Source organism: Colossoma macropomum, unplaced genomic scaffold (assembly GCF_904425465.1).
Source record: "Colossoma macropomum unplaced genomic scaffold, Colossoma_macropomum, whole genome shotgun sequence".
NCBI lineage: Eukaryota > Metazoa > Chordata > Actinopteri > Characiformes > Serrasalmidae > Colossoma > Colossoma macropomum.
This window is the reverse complement of record NW_023494800.1, coordinates 37,766,191-37,791,231: the sequence shown is the minus strand read 5'-3', so window position 1 is coordinate 37,791,231 and position 25,041 is coordinate 37,766,191. Positions and strand designations below refer to the sequence as shown.

Genomic DNA, 25,041 nt, shown 5'->3' with positions numbered 1-25,041 from the left:
AAATACACAATATAAACAAAATACACAATGCAACACTATACAACACAAACCTGTACAACTGAATATACAGTGCTCTATATAAAAACAACTAGTAATTTTGTTAGACTATTTATTCCCTGGATTTTTTTGTCTCAGGTTTCAGGTAACCATTTTATATTACGTTCTGTAAGGTAGCTTTTAGAAGAAAAAACATTTCATACGTCTGGTTCCTATCACCACCACTGTAAACAACAACTCTCTATGATGTACCTTTTACAGGCATTAAATGATTCAGACATTGATACCAATGTGAACAATTCTGAGCAAGTTTCTCTAGAATGGAGCATTTCACACCAAACCATTCTGAGTGGCTTTGAAAGTAAGCCAAGTAATGGTGAGTAATGGAGGCCTTAATGTGGTCGACTCGACTCATTATGTCATTCCCGTAGACTGTAAGAAGCCATTTGTTTGTTGGGAATGCAACAGGCTGTTGGGGCTCCTGGAAAAAGGAAAGAGGCTGGGATGCTCCACAAATGGTTTACACTCCCCAAAACATCTGGCCAGGCGAATCAACCACTCCTCACTATGATTTTCCTTGAGCTGCTTTAAGAGACAATGGGAGCTGTTCCCTAATGTCCTCTCTTTCATCATGCGGATGACCTGTATATCACATGCATACCTGTGACATAAGATCAACCACTATTGCAGAATATCCATTTCTGGTCTTGGATGGTTCTCTTCATCTCCACTGGCAACCAGAAATCATTACAGCCAAAAGAAGACAGGGCAAGAGACTGAGAAGAAGCTGGAGGGACAGTTGGGTCAGCAGGCATGACTGAGGGGGAATTGGTCACAGTGGGTTCCACGCTGGCTCAGTCATCTGATGCACAACCAGTGGTAACAGATTCACTCTGATTCACACAAACACACAAACAAAATACAGATTAAAAATGTATCTAAGCAATAGAACACAAGTGTGTTATCGGGAAATAACATCACAATCTCGAGTGTTCTATTGCTGTTATACAACAGTCAAATAAATACAGTAATAAATTAATAAACTGGGCCGTGAACGCGGCGTTTAATATGTTTTAATGTTCGCAGTTCCTTCACCAAATTATAGTTCCTTAACGAGCAGCTTGTTGCTTCGTCACAGTAATGAACTCCGCTCACTCACTGCTCAGCCGGCAGTTCGTTCTCCAGCTGTTTAAATTGTGTATTTAGTGTAGTCTCATCTTCAGAGTCTGACAAAATTGGCTGTAGTCTGATGTATGTAATCTTCAAAGTATCAATTTTCTGTTTGTGGGCAACGTAACAGTGGGCAAAGCAAAGCAAGAAGTAAAAATGTTCAAATGGCTTGAGCATCTCCTACAACTGTCAAAGTCGTTGCTTAACGGTGTCTCGGCGGAGTGATACAGTGTTTGTGAAAAATCTGTGCTGTAATGGCAAAATATCAGCACAGTTAGAACGCTTCTCAACCGATCAGCTTGTGTGGCCGGAACTAACTCTTGTATAATAAGAGAATGAAACATATATCACATCCTAATTTGAACACTGAAGAAAAACTGGTGGATGTGGCATCAAGAAGGAAGAACTCTTCATCTTCACAGGGGAAGCTGAAGAGGGAAGCATGGAAAAAGGGGATGTGGTTTGGACGTATGTCTTTGCAGGACTGGACAATGGCTGGGGTGTGGCAGAGGTGGTCCTGGCAGTGACGGGGCTGGTGAAACCAGGTGGGCTTTCTGTGGTAGTGATGGTGGAGTGATGCTAGAGAACAAAAATTCTGTGTCATTCAATAACAGCCATCCATAGTAAAAGAGACTGATAGGTCAAATGATATGATATAACAAGCATTTACATCCAATTCATCATACCTGAGCAGGAGGCCTCCTTGCCAAATTAAGGGTTGGCTTTGCAGCAGCAGCATGTTTTCCGCCAAAACGGAGTGCTGTAAACTAGAGGAAGACAAAGAAAAAATTAGAGCAGCTCCTTAGCAAGGGAGGAAAAAGTGCCACACTAGAAACACAAGAAACACTATACTCAAGCAGTATTGTATCAAAATTCTATTCAATTAAACATGGAAGTAAATGTCAAAGAGTACGTATATTTAATCATATAAATTGCCCTGGATGTTTTATTTTACACTGATAGGGATTTGATTGGGTGTTGTAATAAAAACACTGTTAGAGTGCACAGAAATTTGACTGAATGGGAAGAGAAAAATAAAACAAGAGAAAATAACTTTGGAGTCTCTGGCTTTTGTAATGTGTAACAAGTGTTTTGAAGCTCTAAATGAAAACGCATGCAGTAAAAAACGATTTTGAGTAAGGAATATTCTTCAATAATACTTCCAGTACAAATCTTCCAAAGAAGTATAATAGTATGGTATAGTAACAAAATCCAAAGTACCTTAAGCGTTCTCCAGCCCTTTTCCTCACTAAGGGAAAGAAGTGAGTTTAGAATACTACACTCACCATTCCAATGTTTAATGTCTGTCGCAATGGTGCTGGGCAGCTGGGAGTAGAGGGGGTGGAAGAAACACCAGCTTTACTCGATGTGCCTGGTACAGCAACAGGGGTAGCAATTGATGTTGGTTCACTGGTGGGCTGAAGAAATAAACAAAAAAATAAAGCATGCCCAACCACTACAAATTACCTAAATATATAAGTTTGTCCGCCTATCTGCTTGTTATATTTACTCATTCCACACCTTAGCAGAGTGGAACCCACACACACAGCTCTGCAGACCCCCAAAAAGTGACATCTGTCTCTTGAGCAGAGCTGGGCACTTCTCTATCTGCAAGAAATTCAGAAAATGTGTATAGCCTGTAATGCAGCACTAAAATAAACAGTAAATTTCAAAACAGGACAGTACTGTATCTACCAAAAATGTTTATGTGCTGTAATTTAGCAATAAAATAAATTATTAGAAAACGAAAAACTCTGGCTCAAAATCTTATTGGCTAAGAGAAGTTGGGGCTTTGTGAGGCAACATTCAGTACACATACATACTGAACGACCACTTTATTGTGAGTTAGGACCACCACTGTGGGGGTTCTGACCTTTGGAGAACAGGGTGAAAGAGGGCTAATAAAGTATGCAGTGAAACAGATGGACCACAGTCAGTAATTGTAGAAATGCAAAGTGCTCTGATATGATAAGTGGACCAGATGAAATGAACAAAGAGTAAATGAACAAGGAGGCGTAGTTAATGAAGTTGGTGTATAACCGCACGTTAATTCTGTACTGTGTGACAGGCTAAAAGCCATGGCAGAGCTCATGGAATAATTTTAACCTTTATGCAACCATAGCTCACTCTTGCAGAGGAATTCTTTAGAATGTAATCAAATGGTTAAGATGTAAACAAAGTCATTCAGAGGGGTTTTAATGTAAAATGCTCCATTCTAGAGAAATTTACAGTCAGAATTGTAGTGATTGGAACCAGATATCTGAAAATGTCATTCCTCTAGAAGCTCCCTCACAGAAAGCTTACATCAGATGGTTATAAATGCACTGTCTGAGACATTGATTTACAGTAGTTATGACATAAGGTGTTGACCTAAAAAGTAATTTTTATTTTTAATCCATTCATAACGGAGGGCACTGTAAGGCAAAATAGTTCCCAAATAAAACTTTTCTGACTGACCACTGTTTTACCATTATCAACTATACATATGAAAACTCAGAAGACACATGTAGGTTCACTGGTGGTTTTGGATAGTGATGACTATATTTGTGCGTGACCCCTGGTTCCTATTACCACCACTTTAGACTCTTCAACTCTTCCCAGTGGGGCCAGAAGAAGAAGAGAAGAGAGAAGAAGGAAGAGGATAGATAAGGACTGAATCTGAATATCATGCTAAATCATAGGTTTATCTCATACCAAAGCATAGGTGTTATTCTATCCATCTGCACATGTGGACACCTTACTGAACATATTGCACTTTCTGTAACCCCTACCACACATCTTGCACATCTAGACACTCCACACCTAGACACTTTATTTCAGTACTACTATATGCACATATTTATTCAGTATTGTCATTATGTTGTTATTGCACTGCCTTTTTCATCTCAGGTTATAGATTTTGTTGCAGATTTTTGTACATTTCTATTTGTATATATGCCTGTAAATGGGGTTTTTGTATTTATTTTTCTTTTTACATTGTTTCACCCTTATTATTATTACTGTCCTGTGTTGTGTGACTGATACTGGCTGCTAAATTTCCTTGGGGATCAATAAAGTATCTATCTGTATATCTATCTAACTACTGTAAAGAAATCTCTACAATCAACCTTTCCATATTAAACCACTCTGAATGACTTTGTTTGCACCTCAGTCACTAAATTATAGAGATTTTTTTGAAAATCGGTGGAATTCTCCTTCAAAGAACACATTGATTCACAAGAATTGTTCAATGCCTAAATTGTTTAAGTAATAATACTTATGTAATTGGTATTAATTGGCACGAATAAAGCAAAATAAAACCAAATGCTTGCCTTTTGATAGAAGTCATGCCACCTTTTCTGCCTCGGGGCTGGCCTGTTCCCTGCCTCAGAGGGCCAAACGCCTGTATCAGCAAACTTCTTCAGTCTGGCAACCCACTCTTCGTCTCCCATGGCATGATGCTTTTTTTTAGATGGCATCTTCGAAACCAAAGATGCAACGTTAATAATTTGCTTGAAAAAACTGTTATCTGCCATTAATTATGATCGCTACACTTATAAACGCACTCAGATACGCTAGCAAGCACATGATCAGAGACCGTTCGTGGCTAAATACAGTGATCTGTAGTATTATCAAAGATGCAACGTTAATAAAAACATTTCATAGTCACAGGCAGAGTGGAGTTACCTGCCGTTAAATCATTTTATTGTTGCTACGCTTACAAACGCACTCAAACTCTTACGCTAACTAGCAAGAACATATTCAGAGACTGTTCTTGGCTAAATATAGTAATCTGTAATATTACCATAGCTAGCTAAGTTAGTTAGAAGCATAAGCAACACAAACATTTTGAAAAGTAGTTAACATATCTTGTCAAGAGCGAAGACAGCCGAGTTACGCCGTTACTTCGCGGTGACATCCATGTACAGGCAGCTCTTCCAAGCAAAAAAACCCGCTTCGACTTTAACTTGTGACGCCTAGACAGCGGTGCTATGGCAACGACCGCTGGCGCGACGCGACTGGCAAGAAAAGGAGAGGCGTCGGAGATTTTTATTGGTCAGCAACGCACGGCGGCCCGCGGAGAGCATTTCATTGGTTAGAAATGGAACGAGCTTCGAGCGCGGAGCCGTTAGCCGTTTCTATGGCAACGGGGAGAGCTGCGATTTGATTGGCAAGAAATGGAGAGGCGCAGAAGCATTTCATTGGTGAGAAATGGACGGTAAACCGAAGAGAAGGTTTCATTGGTGAGAAATGGAGAGGGCGCTGTGAGCCGATTGGAGAGAAATGGAAGCGAGAATGGAGCAGGAGCGAAATGATTGGTTTTCTTAAAGCAGACGCTTGTGCTGTAGGGAGCGCCATTCCCCTTACAGTCACCGCAGCCGCTACGGTCTCGAGACAGGAGCATACCCCTCTTCGCAGCCATAGAATCTTAATGCACTCCTCTCCGAGGATAATAATATTGGGCATGTGCAGAACACGGCGCTGTCTTCGTAAGGAATGTAAGAGACTGTCTGGACGAGATTTAACACTCGCTGTCCGCGTTAACGTCGTGAGTGAGTTCAGTTCACTTACTGTAAACGGCTGTAACGGTTTTGCTTTGAAAGGGAGAAAAGAGGAGAACAGCGGCAAAACCGAGCGCCCACGAGGCGGAGTCCCGCGCTCTAATTGGTCTGAAAGTCCCGCCAGTCATTTGTTTGTTCTCCCATAGTCCACTGTAGTCGTGTCGTCATTCTGTACAGAACAAAATCAGGAGGTTTATTAACATTAACTTATTTTTGCTGTTTCACAGAAGTGACAGGTCAGGATTTTGTCTCGTTTGCTAATGTTTGTATAGTCACAGCTGCTGCGCCATTTAAGGTGGAACGGGAACATTCAAACAAGAAGCTGCAAAAAAAGAAGCTGAATTCAGCCTCATAGTTTAAACACGGGTAATATTTTAGGAGTTTTAGCCTTTATCAAAATATCCCACCCAGAGGTTTTATTTACAGGTATATCTGTAATTCTGCGCTACTGTAGAAGATTTCAATAAGGTAGTACAGCTCGTCAGAGCAGCGCCACAGCCCGCCTTAGTTTAGTGTAGCTTAGTGACATCAAACTGATGCGCAGTAGCTTTAGCACGTAGCAATATTAGTATTATAGCTCTTTAACGACCTCGTAATTCGGAGGATCCAGTGGTATTTGAGAGAAAAATGTACACAGAACAAAACGTATCGGGTTCTGAACATTTTTATTTAACACAGGGGGCGATAGAGGCAATTTTTCGAAAACCCTATTCATTCTGGCCATAGAGAAATGGAGCTCAGACGACTACAGAATGACTCAGGACTACAGTGGACTACGGATCTTTATTTTTCTGGTTCGCGCCTCTCTGCTGTACTGAATGAATTGTGCTGTTTTGTTTGTTTGTTTGTTTAATCTAGACACACCCAGATAGTGAGTATATATCGGTCCGCTGGTTTGAAAAGGTTGGCACCCCACTGATTGTTCGCCACTGCTGGTCCCCCCTCGGACCACCCAGATTACTGTCCTCTATACAAGCTGTACCTAGATTTTAATCTCCTTAAACAGATTTTCAATGCACAGAGACTTTTATTTTAGAAAATAAAATCATAGACAAATATTACAAACAACTGAGAGAGAAAAATAATGACTAGGCCTGATATAAAATGATTTTATAGAAAATGTTGTTTGTAGTTTTGCCTATTACTCTGCTTAACCATCAGTGGGCTGCCCAGAAAATGCAGAGCAAAATGCCAGTGGACCACCCGCTCTGCCATCAGCAGGCCGACAGAGGTCCACTATCTTCTTGCTATGAGGGCAGAGAAGAAAAGTGCAAACTCTTGAAATACATGAGACAGCTGTACAGGATTATTTTACAAAGCATCACTGAAGAGTCTGTCTTAATATAATAAAGTCAAAGTATAAAGTTGGACATTTAAACAAAAATCTATTATGTAATTTTACATGGTGAAACAATGTAGGTCTATATATCACTACTCAGATACACTTGTTTATTTTTGTTTGTGTTTTCCAAATACCTGGAGATAATAATTTTGAAAGTTATACACAGTATATAAAAAAGTTTGTTCTCTTTCTGTTGGGCCAAATTAAAAGTCCTAATTGTCTAACTTTGGGCAGCCCTGATCTACTTAAGAAAATAAATAGAAGTGTAGATGTTGAAGAGAGGGAACCAAGGGCTTTTTCTGCATTAAGTTTTGGTGGTATGAGATCTCTAAAGTACCCAGGTTAGCTGTTAAGTACATTTACTTCCTATTAGTTCAAAGTTGTTTTATCTTGGTTCCTAGCTTGTTGTCTCTGGTTACAATTGTACATTTGAAAATAGATCAACGTGTTAATCATGGCATGTTTTCTGCAAATGAGCAAAAGGCTGTGGCTGACTGTGATTGTAACATTTACCAATGGAGATAAATGAAAAGTTATTCTACCGTGAACTTCAATGATATAAGGAAACGAGTTTAAACATTTTAAGGTAAGGTAAATGGTTTAAGAATTTATTTTTTTTCTTTTGCTACTGTAAACACATTTCTGCAATAATCAAAAAACAAAACATACAAAAAAAAAAAGATTACGAAAGTACAGCAGGTAAAACCTTAGTGAATGCTTTTTTGGTAACATCACACAAAAACCACAATATTCCAGCAGTCTGGTTATTTAGGACGTGTTTGTTATATTCTTGTTATATTCTACATTATTGTTATTTCACCATAACATCACGGGTTTTTCACAAACACTGTATCACTGCTAAGCAACAACTTTGCCAGCTGTAGGAGACGCTCAAGCCATCTGAACGTTTTTACTTCTTACTTTGCCACAAACAGAAAATGGACACTTTTAAGATCACATTTGACCGACAGCTGATTTGGTCAGACTCTGAAGATGAGACGACACTAAATTCCCAAACTGTCGTCACCACTGAGCAGCTTCTCAGTCGGCAGCTGTGACAGAAGAAAAGCCATAAAACTGCCACGATAAAAAACAAAAAAGCTGCTCAGTGGTGATGACAGTTTGGGAATTTAGTGTGAGGAGCTGGAGAACGAACTGCCGGCTGTGCAGCGAGTGGGCGGAGCTCGTTACTCTGACGTATCAACAAGCTGCTCGTTAAGGAACTATAATTTGGTGAAGGAACTGCGAACATTAAAACATATTAAACGCCGCGTTCACGGCCCAGTTTATTAATTTATTACTGTATTTATTTAACTGTTGTATTAAAGCAATAGAACACTCGAGGAGTGTGTTATCGCCAATAACATCACGGCTGTGATGATCTACGGCGACCAAATCACAGCCGTGATGTTATTTCGCGATTACACTCCCTCTGTGTTCTACTGCTTAAACATCTCTGTGTCTTAAGACAAAGAAAGTGATGTCTTAAGTCATGCCCCATCTTCAAGACACACAAAATATTACCTCTTTGTCTTAAGACTTTAACTTTCATGTCTCAAGACAAAACATTGTCTTCACTCATGCGTCTTAAGACGTTCTTGAGATGTCTTGACATAAGAAAATGTCTCAAGCCATCTTGTCTAATACTGTCAAGACATCATGAGACACAGTGACAGCTGGGTATGCTTCGTGAGGTATTGCCACTGTTTACAGAGCTACCGGGTGTTTCATTGTGCACTCTGGTCTGTTCTTCTCGTGTATTGATCTTTTGCCTATTTGATTCGACTCTGCCTTTCGCTTTCTCCCCTTGGTTTGGTTATGACTGTGTTCTTCTGGTATTGGACTGTGTTGGAACTGACCTTGGCCTGTTTTTTGACCACGACTTTGGAAATCCCTGATTCAAGTAAAGTCTCTTTTGTTTTTACAATTCACACACGTCTGAACCGCTCTGTCCTGTTACAGCCCCGCTGTGTGAATGTTTTACAAATACCTTATAGGACAAAACTTTGCCTCAGTCAAAAATAAAGTTCTTAAAACAGTGTCTCAGGCAACAGGCAATGTATTTGTAACCATTTCATATTATAGCTTTTTGTGTGAGAGCTTTTAGAGACATTACATTGTCTAGATATCTGGTTCCTATCAACACCACTGTGAACAGTTCTGACTCTGGAAGTTTATCTAGAACAGAACGTTTCACACAAAACCACCCTGAATTACTCTGGTTACTCCTAAAAATACAGTATATGAGATTTGGGGATTTGGAGAGTGTCTGGTCTCCCCAAATGTGTAATTGCACTCAACGTCATGTCATGTTGCCTTTATAGAGCTGTAGGAACATTGCGTTTGATGTATTTTTTTTATGAATGAACCTGTGTATCACTCTGTATCTGATGAATAAATATATAATGATGATAAAGTAAGGCAGCAGAAGGAGAGCATACTAGATGATTACACATTGCCTAAACATTTAGTCACTGTAAATTCCTCAAATATTTCAGGCTGCTGTGGGTATTTTAGATAAAAGCTCATAATTTAGCCATGCAATAAAAATCAAATTGAGTATCAGAGCGTTCAAGAAAAAAAAAAAAAGGACTACATTCTACTGTACAGTGTGTGGACCCTGAAATGTAGTGACCAAATCAAAAGTAAGAAGATTAATAATACAGAAGGTTGATGAGTCAATCAAAAAGCAGGAATTATGCAGTGCTGAATTTATTTGATATCAATCACATCCCCTTGCGCGCACACACACACACACATATTTCAATGCTGTAAAGTAATTGGATCTTGGTTTTTAGATTAAATAGAAACTGAAAACACATGATCACAATAACATTCTTCTATCTTTAATATCTGAGCCTCTCAAGGCTGAAGGGTTGATCATTCTATGAGCTTTCTGGCACACGCAAAAGGGAAGGAGCAGTTCAGTTCAGATCAGGCCTTTGAATCACCTAGAACAAGACAAAAAATCCATTAGATCAAATCTGAGTGTTAAACTGACCTGTTTACACCTCACTGGGATTGCAATCAAAAGCTTTCCCCAGCATGCGTTGTGAGCACATTACAATCAGGTCACTCAAAAAATCGGAGGTGGTCAGAGACGGATCTTGACTACATTTTACTCAACACATTTTTTTGATATACATCAGTGGGGACTGTGTGGAAAGAGTACATGAATTCAGGTTCCTGGGCACACATTGCTAAAGACCTCTCCTGGACCACCAACACAACGGCATCAGTTAAAAAGGCACAGCAGCGACTCTCCTTTCTAAGAATCCTCAGAAGAGAAGCTTCTGGTGTCTTAGAACAGCTGCTCCCTCGAAAGTGTGCTTACATATGGCATCTCCTCATATTACACCAGCAGCTCAGCAGCAGACAGTAGAGCCCTTCAGAGAGTCGTCAGCACAGTCCACAAAATCACCAGCTGCTCGCTGCCCCCCTTGGAGGAGGTCTTCAGGACGCGCTGCCGCAGCAGGATAGCTAGCATCCCGAAAGACCCATCTCATCTTGGTCATCATCTGTTTGACATGTTAGCCTCAGGCAGACGCTGCAGGTCCATCACATCACGGACAAACAGACTTAAGAACAGCTTCTGCCCCAGAGAACTGAACACTGCACACTGCCATCCAGGCACCAACAACACAGGAATAGAGTGTCTACCTGCACCTTTCCAAAACATACTCAAGGGATATTAAAGACATTTACATTCATTTGCAGTTTATTTATTATTAAACTGCATCTGTAAATATAAACACTGCCATTTTTTTACCATTTATATCCACCCTTTTTATTTTACTTATTTTACTTTTTTATATATTTTTAAATTAATTTGTAGTTTAATTTTCTATACAAAACAAAAGATGGAGGATATGCAAAACTGAACGTAGTTCTGAACCAAGAGCCTTCCTGCACTCCAGGCAGAGGAAATCAGAGCAATTAAGTGTGAATCAACTAACCGTGTGATTAGACCACGGGCACTTGAACCTGCATGCTGTGTATATAATAGCCTGTAATAAGATTCTGCATTGATTAATATTACAGCCATTGTTAAACACAGGATGAACTGTAATGTTACGAAATGTAAAGAAACCCTCATATACACTGTTGTTGGAGCTGTAAAGAGATTAAACACTTCTGATCAAGGTTTCTAAGAGAACGTAAGAAAATATTTCACTGAGCTTTGCATCCCACAAGCCTGTATACTTGGTACTACAGAGGAATTTCCTTTGGATTCTAAAACACTTCTTATAAATTCTTTCCACTGTTCTGTTTAATGGTCCTTCTATTACACACCAGGCCAACATATTGACAGGTTTTATTCCTAAAGAAGCTCTGTCTAGTGCTTTAAAGGATTTTCCAAGCTGTGGTCACAGAGGTGGTCAGAAACTTGCTGCTGGACTGTTGACTGATCAACATTATTCCACCACTGGGTTATTCTGTCTTATGCTTTAGGATCTGATTACACAGTATAAGGTGTGAAACCTTTGATCTTTGTACCTTCCTCTGCACTAGCTGAGCCTACAGCCAACCCTGCTGCACAGGACTATGTTTCCCAGAACCCCTCGCTGCAGCACATGACACAGGACTCTCAGAAATCCACTTAACCCTGGTCCAATTCGCCAGACTTCTAATTATGCTCACCTTTTCCTCATTTCATATGTTTGTTAGTTTAGTGTATAAGTCTGGGCTTTAGTCTAGTTTCTTCGTGAAGTATCGTCACTCATGCGCATACTGAGCGCTTCCGCTGTCTTGTTTTCTGCTCTGTGTGTGACCTGTTTCCTGTTTATGATTCTAGTGTTGCCCTTTTGTGCTGTTCTGATTCTCTGGTTTTTGACCTTCTGCTTGTGTTTACCGACTGAGTTTGTTTTGCCCCTTTGATATTAACGTTTTGAACTCAAGCCTCTGCTGTGAGCATCTGGTTCCGTCTGCCACAGTTACAGCTAAATATATACTAAACCATCATTTATAGGATACTTTATTTTGGGAGGAGTCTGTCCCAAACCCTTAAATTTACACTTCTGCAAATAATACTTACATTTTTATTTTTGTATTTTTATTTTTTTTTGTTGTTGTTGTTTTTATTTCATTTAAAGTGAAGTTCTCATGAATTTATTTTTTAAATAAAAATGTAAAGCATTATTTTAGCCACTCTCTTGCATGTTAGAGCAGGAAGTGAGGCTACATCCCTGTCCCTCATGGCCACATGGTGAGCAGTTAGATCCCATTGTTTTGAAGTAAATGTGTCCCAAAGTCAGAAAATCAGTGTGGAACATTAAGAATTGCCCAAATAAAGAGGAATATCTGTCCTAATAAACAAAAACATTTCCTTCACACTTAATGCCACCAAATGACACCCTGAGGGACAGTTTATTATAATAAATCTTTACATCTGCATCTATGCCAACATCTATGACCCAAACACTGATGACCTGTCCCTTTTTACACCTCCTTACACCTCCTAGTCATGTCCGATGTTGGGCAGGCGGTGGTTGATGTCTTAAACGCCCAACTTCCAAAGAATTCTGTTTACTCAGCAGTTCACTGCTCATATTCACACACAGACTTCCTCTTAATAAGGAATTCAGTTTTAGCAAACATCTTAAATATATAGCATTACCCTATCTATCACTGACCACACTTCCCGTTTCCGAAAATGTTGGGACACTGCGCAAAATGTAAACAAAAACAGAATGCAATGATGTGCAAATCATGTAAACCCTATGTTTGATAGGAAATAGTACAAAGACAACATGTCAAATATTGTCACTGAGAACCCGTATTGTTTTTTCAAAATGGGCATATATTTTTTGAAAAATATATGCCTATTTTGAATTTGATTCCAAGCATCATGTTTCAAAAAACTTGGGACACTACAGAATCATGTGTGTTTCTAATTAAGTGCTGCCTGAGCCTGAGGGCCCCAAGGTCACAGCCAGCCAATACTGGTTTTCAGCCGTGTCCCTTGCATACAGAGATTTCTCTGGATTCCACCAGGTGGTTTTAAAAACATTACACAACTTTGAGGTCTTTTGTTGACCCTCTTCCATCTTTTTTGAAACATGTTGTTGCCATCAAATTGAAAATAGGCATATATTTTTCAAAAACAATAAAATTTCTAATTTTTAACATTTGATATGTTTGTTTTTATACACGTTTTATTTAAATATAGGGTTTAAATGTTTGACACAAAGATTCTTTTTTTATTTACATTTTGCACAGTGTCCCAACCTTTTGGGAAATAGGGTTGTAAATCATCCACATTAATCAGCCAGCAGGTGACACTTTAAAGTGTTCCTATTAAGAGATACGGAATTTAACAGATACATTGTAAGGGCTCTTGCTGGACATGAATGATTCTCTTAAATCTTCACCAACAGTAGAAAACAGAGAGGCAAAATGATACCCTACACTAAAAGACACAGTAAAGATACAGAAATGAAAAGTAAGGAAATAAAGGATAAGATGGTTCATAACCTCACTGAGCAAACCAGTAACTAATTACATAAATACAATTCACAAAACAAATCCACAAATAAGAAAACCCAATTTTTACACTTTTCATAGAGCTCACCACTGCCAAGAAGATTCTTACGAAATGGAAATTAAGGTAAAACATTACTGGAAAAACTCACGAACCGACTAGTCAAATGTAGAAAATCTCTCTACCTTTATCAAAACATGACTACAGAGCTGAACTCTGGACTCTCACTAGCCTCTTACATCAGCACCTCCTCCACCAGCTGCCATTATAAATAACGTTTATCTGTCTTTCCCATTAATTTCCTCTCACACACCTTCCACAATATTATCATCCTTTATTGCCTTTTTTCTTTCTTTCATCCTTTCTTTGTTTCTTTCTTCTGGTTTCGTCCTTTTTCCTCTCTGATATATTTGTTGTTTTGTGTTAATCAGTATGTGTTTCTCTTTATAGGGATTGATCTTATTATGGATCACCACCAATAAAGTCTCTATGGTCCTCCCGGTGGGGTGGGGTCAGAAAGATAAATCTAATCTGTACACCATAAACAAAACTTACACTCTGTCTCAACACAAATCATATATTGAACAAGTACAACACAGTACATTTGATATACTTCTTACTATCTGACTAATCTGAAGAAAAATCTGTAGAAAATCTTCTGAACTAAAACTGTTTCAGTGGAATGTATGAAGAGCTGAGGACATTAACTATCACTTTAATTCATTTGAGTCATTTCATACAAGCTTGTGTCACTTCACTACACAAACACCATACGCAAAGGTCGGGATCAATATTTATAGATTACAAAATGCACAGTGGCTGACAAAAACCAGACTGTCAGGTACTCTTTTATAATAAAACAACATCAACAGCTTTCTATGACCAGCTACACAACGCAGAAAAAACAAAACTCACCGGTTTTGGCCTTTCGAGCACAGACAAAATGACGGTTATAAGAGCAAACCAGATCATCCCAGGCTCCTGTAAGAATAGTGAAATATAAACTCATAATGACAAAACACAATATTCCAATGATTATAACAGCATAGTGCTGAAAATGTGGCAATTTAAACATAATGCTATAATAAATACAAATGTAAATCATAAATATAATAAGACGACTGTGCCAGAAAGATTTCATAGTGAAATGAGCTTGTAGCTGCCAGCAGAGCATGTGGAAACCTTTGAGAAAATTTAGAGAAGAACTCTTCTCATTACCCTGGAAGTTGGTCTGCAGACAGCGTCCGGAGCCATTCGGCTCACCTGGGGCCCAGTCAGCGTAGTCAAAATGAGAGCCATCAGTCCAGTACCAGCGATCACGAGCCTGAAGAACAACAATCTGAAATGAGGATCCATGTCCCCGAGAAAGGAGCGTGAACGTGAAGAACACTGACTAACTTACAGTCTTACTATTGTAGCCTCCGAGCCACGTAGGAACATCCTGACTAGCGTGAGCGTGAATCAGACGCTTAATGAAATCGTCTTCGCTCTCATCATGCACCGAAGCCAGATGTGCGTTGTTCCGCACGCAGGTTTTCTACAGGGAGAATTGATAGAGAGACACACGTTTAACCAAGATGGACATTTACTTTAATCCAACCTGTTTGGACGTCTACTTTAGAATGTTGGAGTTTCTACTCCAAAACTTGCTATTCAGTATTTCACACTGGACAATGAACTGAATGAGCAACTTTATAACTTTATATTCTTACAACTAAAACATTATACACATTTAAAAACATACAATAATACATAAAATTAACTCAAACTGGTTTAATGATCAAGACTTGTAATGTGGAATGGTCCACATCAAGGATATTTTGCACAAAAACATGGTGGTCTAGCCTGTACACGGTATTGAATAAACATACCTCAGCCTCGTCCCATGTAGTTTTAATGCCAAAGAATTTGAACTCGCGAGATCCATAAGGTTTCCAATCAGTGTCACTGAGAACAGCATGTTTTTTTTCCTCAGCAACTGCATCAAGAACAGGTTGTGTAAGTTTGAAAATCTAAAAAGATGGCAAATTTGGCCAAAAACAGCAAACTGTACAATTTTACAATATCTTTGAGTCTCTGATGTGATGATTGCCACTTGTGCCTATATTACAGTTTGGCACTTGATCTTTTTAGTTTCCTTTAAAGTGAAGTTGAAAAATTTAGATTCATCACACATTTAATGGTTAAATAACTTTATTCAAAAATGCTGTCCCATGTTTTCATGTCACAACGAAAACACTATTCAAAATGGCATACCACCATACTAAATGCTGCATATTATACAACAGGTAGTTCCGGCCACGCAAGCTCATTGGTTGAGAGGCGGTCTAACTGTGCTGTTATTTCACCATAACATCACGTTTTTTTTCACAAACACTGTATCACTCCGCTGAGACGCCGTTGCTAAGCAACGACTTTGACAGCTGTAGGAGACGCTCAAGCCATTTTGAATGTTTTTACTTCTTACTTACAAACAGAAAATGGACACTTTTAAGATCACATTTGACCGACAGCCGATTTGGTCAACTCTGAAGATGAGACGACACTAAATTCCCCAAACGGTCAGTTGGTCTGTGTGGAGCTGGAGAACGAACTGCTGGCTGTGCAGCGAGTGGGCGGAGCTCGTTACTCTGACGTATCAACAAGCTGCTCGTTAAGGAACTATAATTTGGTGAAGGAACTGCGAACATTAAAACATATTAAACGCCGCGTTCACGGCCCAGTTTATTAATTTATTACTGTATTTATTTAACTGTTGTATAAAAGCAATAGAACACTCGAGGAGTGTGTTATCGCCAATAACATCACGGCTGTGATGATCTACGGCGACCAAATCACAGCCGTGATGTTATTTCGCGATTACACACTCCCTCTGTGTTCTACTGCTAAATTGCACCACCATGTACTGATACTGCTCTTCATAGTAGTTTACAACACAATCTGCGTACTACAGAAAAGGAGCCTGAATAGATGACCAACATCAGGCATGGAGCCAATTATACTGATCTCAAAACCCACTATATTTTCTTTAGCCCTCAAATTATTGCTTATTAGCTGTTGCTGGCCACTTGTCAGCTGTTTCAGGTCAGGTCTTTAGCCACACATGCGGATATATAAGGCATGTTGATGAGTTTTAAAATAACAGTAGAGGGTTTTGTTTTCTATCCATCTCCAAAGCCACAAATAAAGCTTTGGATTTGTTGTGTGGTCAAACCTGTGGTCACACTGCATAGTACTTCTTGGGCAGAATCAGTATGCAAGCAATGTGTGTTACATTATTTGAAACAGCCGATAAGTTTTAGCCTGTGGGAGGAGCCCTATTTTAGCCACACCCTGCATTTTAGAGCAGGAGGAAAGACTGCTTCTTGGTCCTTCATGGCCACATGGTGAGCAGGAGACTGGGCTCCTTGTCACATGGGTGAGTCACACTTAATATTTCCGAGAGGATGCTGCTGCTTTAAAGTGCAGTACTAGTTTTGTGCATCTACTTGGTCTGATGTTATATCCTGTCTGAGAAATGCTGACATGAGCGCACATTTCCTGTTTTTTATATCCTAAATTCAAAAATTGGAACTGTACATTTTTATCTAATTAAAATCTTCACCATTCCTCACTTGTACTTAGCAAAGGAGAGAATACTTTTGCTGATGCCCTGCACTAAACTTTACAATATGGCAAATATAAGCCAACCGGGCAGTTTGGGTGTCCCAGTAATTTTGGGGCAAGTTATCACATATGATGCTAGGAAATTTATATGTGCCAGAACTGTCAGAATGATGACGACTCTGAGGTCAGATAACCTAGAACCTACTGGAATAAAAGACAGGTCGCATTCTAGTTTTGTTTAAATGCTTAAAATGTTTTAAATGAAAGATTCTTTGAAATGATTTTCCAGTTGTTGTGGTTGGGACTGTTTTAATGAGGTCTACCAGGTCTGACCCGTGATTAACGATTAATAAATTTCAGTAATTAATCCGTCTTTTTTTCTGAAGTGGCAATTAATTTTAAATTTAAAGTATCCAAGAATAACAAAAAAACAACTGATTGTATTTATGTGTTGCAAAATCTGGTGTGACTTCTTACCCCACATGGTGTGACAACTTACCAACTGATGGGGCAATTTCTCATGAGGACCCACTCACTATTTAAATACTTATAACCCCGTACTGAAAATGTAGTGAATACAAAATACATGACTGAGACTTTGTGTGTTCATTTAGTTTGCAGAGTGTAACATTATAATCTACTGATCCTATGATATCATTATAACTGCTATGCTGTTATAATAAAATCAGTGTGTAACATTAAGAATTGTCACGTTTTCTGCAATTTTTTAGTGTTTTGATAAAAGAGGATTTTCTGTGTGAACAGCTGTTCAAAGCTGTGTTTGCTGGTCATGGACTGCTGAGTTTCTGAGCTCAAAATGAGCTAAAATTGTCACTGAAACAGTCACTACTGAAACAGACACTACTGAAACATTTGTTACAGTTTGGTAGAGTTATGATTGTTTTGGTAGAGATGAAATGAAATGATCAATCAGTAGTTTTCGTATAATAACCGCAATTAAGGTTTAGAGTCACTCAGACAAAAGGATTTCAGTCTAAAGTCCAAAATCAGTTTGTGTTTTAAATTCTGACTTTGAACCAGTTCAGTAGAATCATCCACTTGTGCTCAGTTTAAAAAGGGGACTAAGATACAAAAACGCACTGTTCCAGCATTATTTCATGATAAAAAAAAGCTGAATTACCACTTTATCCTCACAATCATCTTTTGATCTAAAATATAATTTTCAACGCAGATCAGTCTCCTAATCTGAGTGCTGGAGTTGACAGTTTCTCATTCCTATGAGCTTTCAGAATCACAAACTATTTTACACACTGTTTTTCATTAGTAAATATGTGATTGTAATATGAGTTAAATGGTTACGTTTTCTCACCTGCTTGGTGAACAGCGAGGAGACACATGACCCAAAGGAGCAAGGAGTACCGGATCGCCATGCCGACAGAGACTGCATAGAAATTTCAGTCAAAATAGATCAGTGATAGATTTTTAACATATCAGAGATTCTACATGCACAGTGTAAACATACAGAACAGTTTAACCCTTTGAGTCTTTTGCCAGAGTAAATGTCGCTGTTTGATGTTGATATCAGATCATTTCAAAAATACAGTAGAGATTAGAAGGAAGGTTTGAAACACTACCTTTGAATCTCGAGCCAATCTTCTGCGAAATTTCAATCAAGCCCAGCACTCTTTCAAAACGAAAGCTTCTGAGTGAAGAAATTGATGGAAATTGTGCCGGTTCGTTACTTTTATAGTTTGTCGGAGGTGTTGTGTAACCAAAAGTCACAAGGTGTTCTAGATAATTGGGCAGACGAGGATGATGGATATCATTGTGTAATAACGCGTGTCGAATTGCACTTTTTCTCACCACATTCCACAGCACCAGCTCTCTCTGCGCGCCACTGGTGGGCACTACTGTGTTGTTATGGAAATGGAGGCACAGTATTGAACATATCTAGACAGTAAACAATCTGATATGCTGTTTGCTGTTACACAGAAGCTTTTAATGAGACTAAAATACAGATGTACACTTGTTATTTACTTTATTGGTCCTACTAGGGAAATTTGTCATTTTACTGCCTAACCAATCTGGGAGCAGCACAGCATCAACAGCAGAACAGCACCAGCTGGGGCAGTGGAGGGTCAAGTGCCTCACCTAAGGGCACAACCAGGTTTACAGAGTCAGTTGTGGGATTTGAACTCACAACCTTCCAGTTGATGTTAAATTGGAACCTGGAAAAGAAGAGACCAGCGAGCTTGTCGAGCATTCAGCCTTTTAGCGTTACGAAGATACTCTAGGTTTCTATGATCGGTTAGTATGACAAAAGGATGATTAACTCCCTCTAACCAGTGTCTCCATTCTTTTGTGAGAATAGAATGCTACAGGATAAAGTTTAGGGGGTAGATTCTAAATTTGGGAAGGACAGGATTATCTATCAAGTCTATGGCACAATCATAGGGGCGATGAGGTGGCAATTGAGTGGCATTATTTTTACTGAACACATCCTTGAGGTCTGCATATTCGGGAGGAATGTCAGTGAAAGTTTCGGCATCAGGGCTTTCAAAGGAAGTAGATCTAACAGTTACTATAGGGGTGCTAATACAGGTTTGGTGACAGTATTCGGACCATTTTAGTATTTCATGTTCTGATCAAGAGATATTGGGGTTGTGTTTTTCTAGCCAGGGTAGACCCAATATGAGTTCAAATTCAGAGGATTCCAAAACCAGAAAGAAAAGGAAAGGAAAGGAAAGAAGTTCCTTGTGTATGGCGCTAGTTTCTAGTTGTACTGGTTCGGTCATGGATGAAATGGTTCCGATTCCAACCGGGGCTTCATCCAAAGCTGCCACACATAATGGAACTCTCAGGGTCTCCACCGGAATCTGTAGTTGGTCCATCAGGTGAGCATGGATGAAACTCCGCTCTGCACCGGAATCTATAAGGGCTGAGACAACAAGAGAGACCCAATGACAGCAAATAACCACTGGTAATAAGAATGATTTTGAAACCAACCCTTTTGTGGGAACACTCACCACGTTAACGTGGAGTTTTGTCCAGGGGTCGGCGCTGATTTTTTGGGTGGTCTGGTCCTACGGTTCTGAATGAGATGACCGGCACAACCGCAGTACAAACATAGGCCCTCTCTTAATCATCGGAGTCTTTCGTCCAGAGACAGACGTGATGAATCACACTGCGTGGGTTCCTCTACTCCTTGGTGTACAGCAGGAACCAGTGGTGAATGACTACGAGAAGTAGTTTTCTTCAAATGGTCAGTTTTAGGTTTTCCTTGTTTATTAATAAGATGATCGAGACGGATAGACAGAGTTACTAGTTGGTCTAGGGTCAGGTTATTGTCTCGACAAGCCAGTTCAGTGACAATTTCAGGATTAAGCCCTTGGCGGTACGTCACCAGTAGCGCTGCCTCATTCCAACCACTGCTGGCTGCCAATGTGCGGAATTCGAGAGCATAGTCCGATACAGACCGATTGCCTTGACGTAACTTGATTAAAAGTTCACCACTGATTTTACCTTCATACGGGTGATCAAAAACTGTACGAAATTTCTTTAAAAACTGGTCATATGAAAGAGCGTGGATCTGATGCCAGCTGGCAGTGGTCCATTCTAAAGCCCTCTCCGATAAACGGGAAACCAGAAACGAGATTTTGGCTTGATCGGAACAAGCAGGGGAATTAGCAAAGAAAATGTCGCATTGTAATAGAAAGCCACGACACTTATCTGGATTGCCATCAAACTTGTCTGGCTTGCTTACAGGAAACAGGGAACCAGTAGCTTGCAGGGGAGGAGATGAAGCAGCGGAACTTACTTCAGTGGTGCTACGAGTCTGGAGTTGGCTGGTCAATTCCTTTACACGAGCTGAACCAGTTGAGCCTGTTGTTCTGACTGTTGTTGAGCCAGAGACTCAAGTGAATGAGTCACACCTGCCAGAACCTGCTGATGACGACAAAGTAGGTGACCCTGTTCAGCAAACGCTTTCTGAAAAGCCTCCAGATCCGCTGTCTGCATTATAGGTGAGGTATTCTGTAATGTGCCAGAATGATTCAGACGCTCACGGATGAAAAAAGAGAAAAAGGCTTTACTAGTAAAATCGTGATCCAAAATCATAGTCGAAAAACAGGCATAGGTCAAATCCAAAAAAGACAGAAAATACAAGCAAACAAACATTACCAGGCAAACAGAGTCCAAAGGGCAAAGTCCAAAACACAGAAAGGTAGTCAGCATCCAGAAAAACAATAACCAAAGTGAACACTCAGTAGCTCTCAAAAGATGCAATACCTCACAATGATTTAAACTAAAAGCCCAGGCTATATACTACTCTAACTAGGCAAACAAAGACAAGAACAGGTGCAACAGATTAGTATTCAGGGGAAGCTGAACGGTGATTGGTGCAGGATGGAAGGTCATGAGTCACATGATCTCCCAGAGGATTCTGGGAGATGGAGTCCATTGAGGTGTCAGGGCTGGAGGGAGTCATGACACCTACCATGTTTGTTTCATCAGAGGACTTTGTTATGAGGACTAACCTCCAATCTCCGTGGATCCTCAATCTCCATATAGCCTCTAATCTCCATGGAACCTCTAATCTCCATGGATCTACTGCCCTTCATCACTTTTCTCATAAACAACTCCTTGTCATCAGGTGAAGCTCCATTAACTTTCAAGACTGCAAGAGTGGTTCCCATCCTGAAGAAGCCCATGCTTGACAGCTCTGATGTCAACAACTACAGACCGGTATCACTCCTTTCTTTACTTTCAAAAATTCTTGACCCTGCAGTCTGTAATCAGCTGTCTCTCTTTCTCACACAGAACCAGCTCCAGGATCCCAACCAGTCTGGCTTCAAACCAGCGCACTCAACAGAAACTGCCCTTATAGCAGTGACTGAGAAGCTCCAGTCAGCCAGATCAGCCAAACTGTCATCTGTCCTGATTCTTCTTGACCTCTCAGCAGTTTTTGACATGGTCAACCATACAGTCCTTCTGGACGTCCTCACCAACCTTGGAATCACTGGCTCTGCATCAAAGTCCTATCTGGATGGTCGCTCTTATCAGGTAACATGGAGAGGGTCCACATCCTCTCCATGCAGGCTCTCCACTGGTGTCCCACAAGGCTCGGTGCTGGGTCCTCTTCTCTTTTCTCTTTACACTCGTTCTCTTGGTGATGTAATATTCTCTCATGGCTTCTCTTATCACTGCTATGCTGATGACACTCAACTAATGCTTTCTTTCTCACCTTCTGATACCCAGGATTCCAGTCGTATCTCAGTATGTCTGACTGATGTCTCTTCATTGATGGCAGCTCACAAAGCTCAATCCTAGCAAGACTGAGCTGCTATTCATCCCTGCAACTGCAGGTCCTCATCACGATCTTGCCATCTCATTTGAGAACTCTCTGATTGTTTCATCATTAGAGGCAAGAAGTCTTGGTGAGATTCTGGATGGTCAGTTATCGTTCTCAGCTCATATCATGAACCTGACTCGGTCATGTACAACATCCGGAGGATCCCACCCTTCCTCACTCGAGAGGCCACCCAGGTGCTAATGCAGTCTCTTGTCACCTCAAGGCTTGACTCCTGCAACTCGCTCTTGGCTGATCTTCCTATGTGGCCATCAAGCCCCTGCAACTCATCCAGAATGCAGCAGCTCGGCTCGTCTTCAGTCTCCCTAAGTTCAGCCATGTCACTCCACTGCTGCGCTCCGTTCACTGGCTTCCTATAGCTGCATCAGATTTAAAGCCCTGATGCCTACATAGCCAAAAATGGACCAGCCCCTCCCACACTGATGGCAAAGGTAAAAACTCCAACTGTACCTCGAGCTCTTCAAGCTTCGAATACAGCTCGGCTTGACCCGCCATCCTTCAAGACACATGGAAGACAACCATCAAGACTTTTCTCTGTCCTGGAGTCCAGGTGATGGAACAAACTCCCACTGGCTGACCGAACAGCAGAGTCTCTCGTGGTCTTCAAACACAGACTGAAGACCGTCTCTTTGTATAGCACTTAAGTGAGCACTGAGTTATGTAACTGATTGAAATGTACTGTACTGCACTTATTGAAATGTATTGTATTGCTCTGTGTTTAACTCTGTCTCTTTTCTCTGGGTATCAACATGGGCTTTTGTTTTTAGCAGTATCTGAGCTCAGGACTGTCTTTCTCTCTAACCTATTTGTGACTAGCAAAGATACTTTCTCTGGATAGACAAGGCAATTTTTGTAAGTCGCTCTGGATAAGAAGGTCTGCTAAATGCTGTAAATGTAAATGTAACCAAGAATGACCAAACAGCCATAATGAGCAGCAGATTAGGACAAGGAAACACAGAAAGAGAGCTGGGGTTTTGGTTCCCCTGAGGCTGCCCAAACACCGGTTCGCTTCCCTTACACAGACAGGTGGTGAATTGTGTTTTTATTTTAATGGGTGGTGCACCGACACAAAAGAGCTTTCATGTATATGTTCTGCTGAATTAGAAGCCCATACCATAAAGTGTAGGTCTCTTTATTTACCGAGAGATTTTTCGTTAGTCATTTTGCCTGTATTTCATCACAAGCCAGTGCCCTCCTTGCAACCCAGCATCTGGCCACACACATAATGCAAATGGAGAATTCTAATCCTTTTACACATCTGTTTTTATTTTTGGAGAATTTAATCATATTAGTCTCAATTGAATCACCACCAAGATATAAGAAGCAGATTCATACAGTGGGTGAAATAAGTATTGAACACGTCGCCAATTTTCTAAGTAAATATATTTCTAAAGGTGCTATTGACATGAAATTCTCACCGGATGTCGGTAACAACCCATCCAATCCACACATGCAAAGAAATCAAACCACAGATGTCCATAAATTATATGTAATAATGAAAAATGACACAGGGAAAAAGTATTGAACACATGAAGAAAGAGAGGTGCAAAAAGACATGGAAAGTCATGACACCAGCTGAAATCTATATGTAATTAGAAAGCAATCCTGCCACTTAGTGCAAATTAATATCAGCTGGTTCAACTGACGGCCTATAAAAAGGTGCCACACAAGAAACATCTCATGATGGGTAGAACCAGTGAGCTCTCTCAAGACCTTCGCAATCTTATTGTTGCGAAACATACTGATGGCATTGGTTACAGAAGAATTTCTACACTATTGAAGGTTCCAGTGAGCACTGTTAGGGCCATAATCTAGAAGTGGAAAGAACATCATTTCACCATAAACTGGCCACGACCAGGTGCTCCCTGCAAGATTTCAGACAGAAGAGTGAAAAAAATTATCAGAAGAGTTGTCCAAGAGCCAAGGACCACTTGTGGAGAGCTACAGAAAGACCTGGAATCAGCAGGTACAATTGTTTCAAAGAAAACAATAAGTAATGCACTTAACCACCATGGCCTGTATGCACGCTCACCACGCATGACTCCATTGCTGAAGAAAAAGCATGTTGAAGCGTGTTTAAAGTTTGCTCAACAACATTTAGACAAGCCTGTGAAATCCTGGGAGAATATAGTCTGGGCAGATGAGACCAAAATTTAACTCTTTGGATGCCATAATACACACCATGTTTGGAGGTCAAAAGGCACTGCATATCACCCCAAAAACACCATCCCAACAGTGAAGTTTGGAGGTGGGAACGTCATGGTGTGGGCTGTTTTTCAGCATATGGCACTGGCACGCTTCATATAATTGAAGGAAGGATGAATGGACAAATGAACCGAGACATTCTTGATAAAAATCTGCTGCCGTCTACCAGGATGATGAAGATGAAACGAGGGTGGTAATTTCAGCAAGACAATGATCCCAAACACACAGCCAAGGAAACTCTCAATTGGTTTCAGAGAAAGAAGATAAAGCTGCTAGAATGGCCCAGCCAATCACCTGACCTAAATCCAATTGAAAATCTACGTGAAGGAACTGAAGCTCAGAGTTCATAGAAGGAGCCCACAGAACCTTG

At 40.2% G+C, this 25,041-nt stretch overlaps 2 protein-coding genes across 2 annotated transcripts; both read right to left on the bottom strand.

Annotated features, from left to right (window-relative positions):
* Positions 1-1,361: 1,361 nt before the first annotated feature.
* On the bottom strand, positions 1,362-3,205 carry LOC118820290 (mucin-2-like). The gene is made up of 4 exons (XM_036588573.1): positions 2,689-3,205; positions 2,454-2,585; positions 1,854-1,934; positions 1,362-1,746 (listed from the first exon to the last, which is right to left on the bottom strand). The coding sequence occupies exons 1-4, from the start codon at positions 2,740-2,742 to the stop codon at positions 1,522-1,524; spliced, it is 492 nt and encodes a 163-aa protein (XP_036444466.1). The 5' UTR covers positions 2,743-3,205; the 3' UTR covers positions 1,362-1,521.
* Positions 3,206-9,746: 6,541 nt separating this feature from the next.
* LOC118820393 (galactose-specific lectin nattectin-like) lies at positions 9,747-18,848 on the bottom strand. The gene is made up of 7 exons (XM_036588710.1): positions 18,733-18,848; positions 18,468-18,539; positions 15,403-15,509; positions 14,934-15,068; positions 14,750-14,855; positions 14,447-14,512; positions 9,747-10,001 (listed from the first exon to the last, which is right to left on the bottom strand). The coding sequence occupies exons 2-7, from the start codon at positions 18,526-18,528 to the stop codon at positions 9,985-9,987; spliced, it is 492 nt and encodes a 163-aa protein (XP_036444603.1). The 5' UTR covers positions 18,529-18,539; positions 18,733-18,848; the 3' UTR covers positions 9,747-9,984.
* Positions 18,849-25,041: the final 6,193 nt, after the last annotated feature.

What these genes read in the sequence shown, in the direction of transcription:
- LOC118820290 (XM_036588573.1), bottom strand. Translation starts at nt 2,742, where the DNA reads ATGTCACTTTTTGGGGGTCTGCAGAGCTGTGTGTGTGGGTTCCACTCT. An exon ending in GTGGGTTCCACTCTGCTAAG is followed by an intron (nt 2,586 to 2,688) that starts GTGTGGAATGAG and finishes TTATTTCTTCAG; the next exon opens with CCCACCAGTGAACCAACATC. An exon ending in CAAGGAGGCCTCCTGCTCAG is followed by an intron (nt 1,747 to 1,853) that starts GTATGATGAATT and finishes TTTGTTCTCTAG; the next exon opens with CATCACTCCACCATCACTAC.
- LOC118820393 (XM_036588710.1), bottom strand. Translation starts at nt 18,528, where the DNA reads ATGGCGATCCGGTACTCCTTGCTCCTTTGGGTCATGTGTCTCCTCGCT. An exon ending in CTACATGGGACGAGGCTGAG is followed by an intron (nt 15,069 to 15,402) that starts GTATGTTTATTC and finishes TTCTCCCTGTAG; the next exon opens with AAAACCTGCGTGCGGAACAA. An exon ending in GAGGCTACAATAGTAAGACT is followed by an intron (nt 14,856 to 14,933) that starts GTAAGTTAGTCA and finishes GTTGTTCTTCAG; the next exon opens with GCTCGTGATCGCTGGTACTG.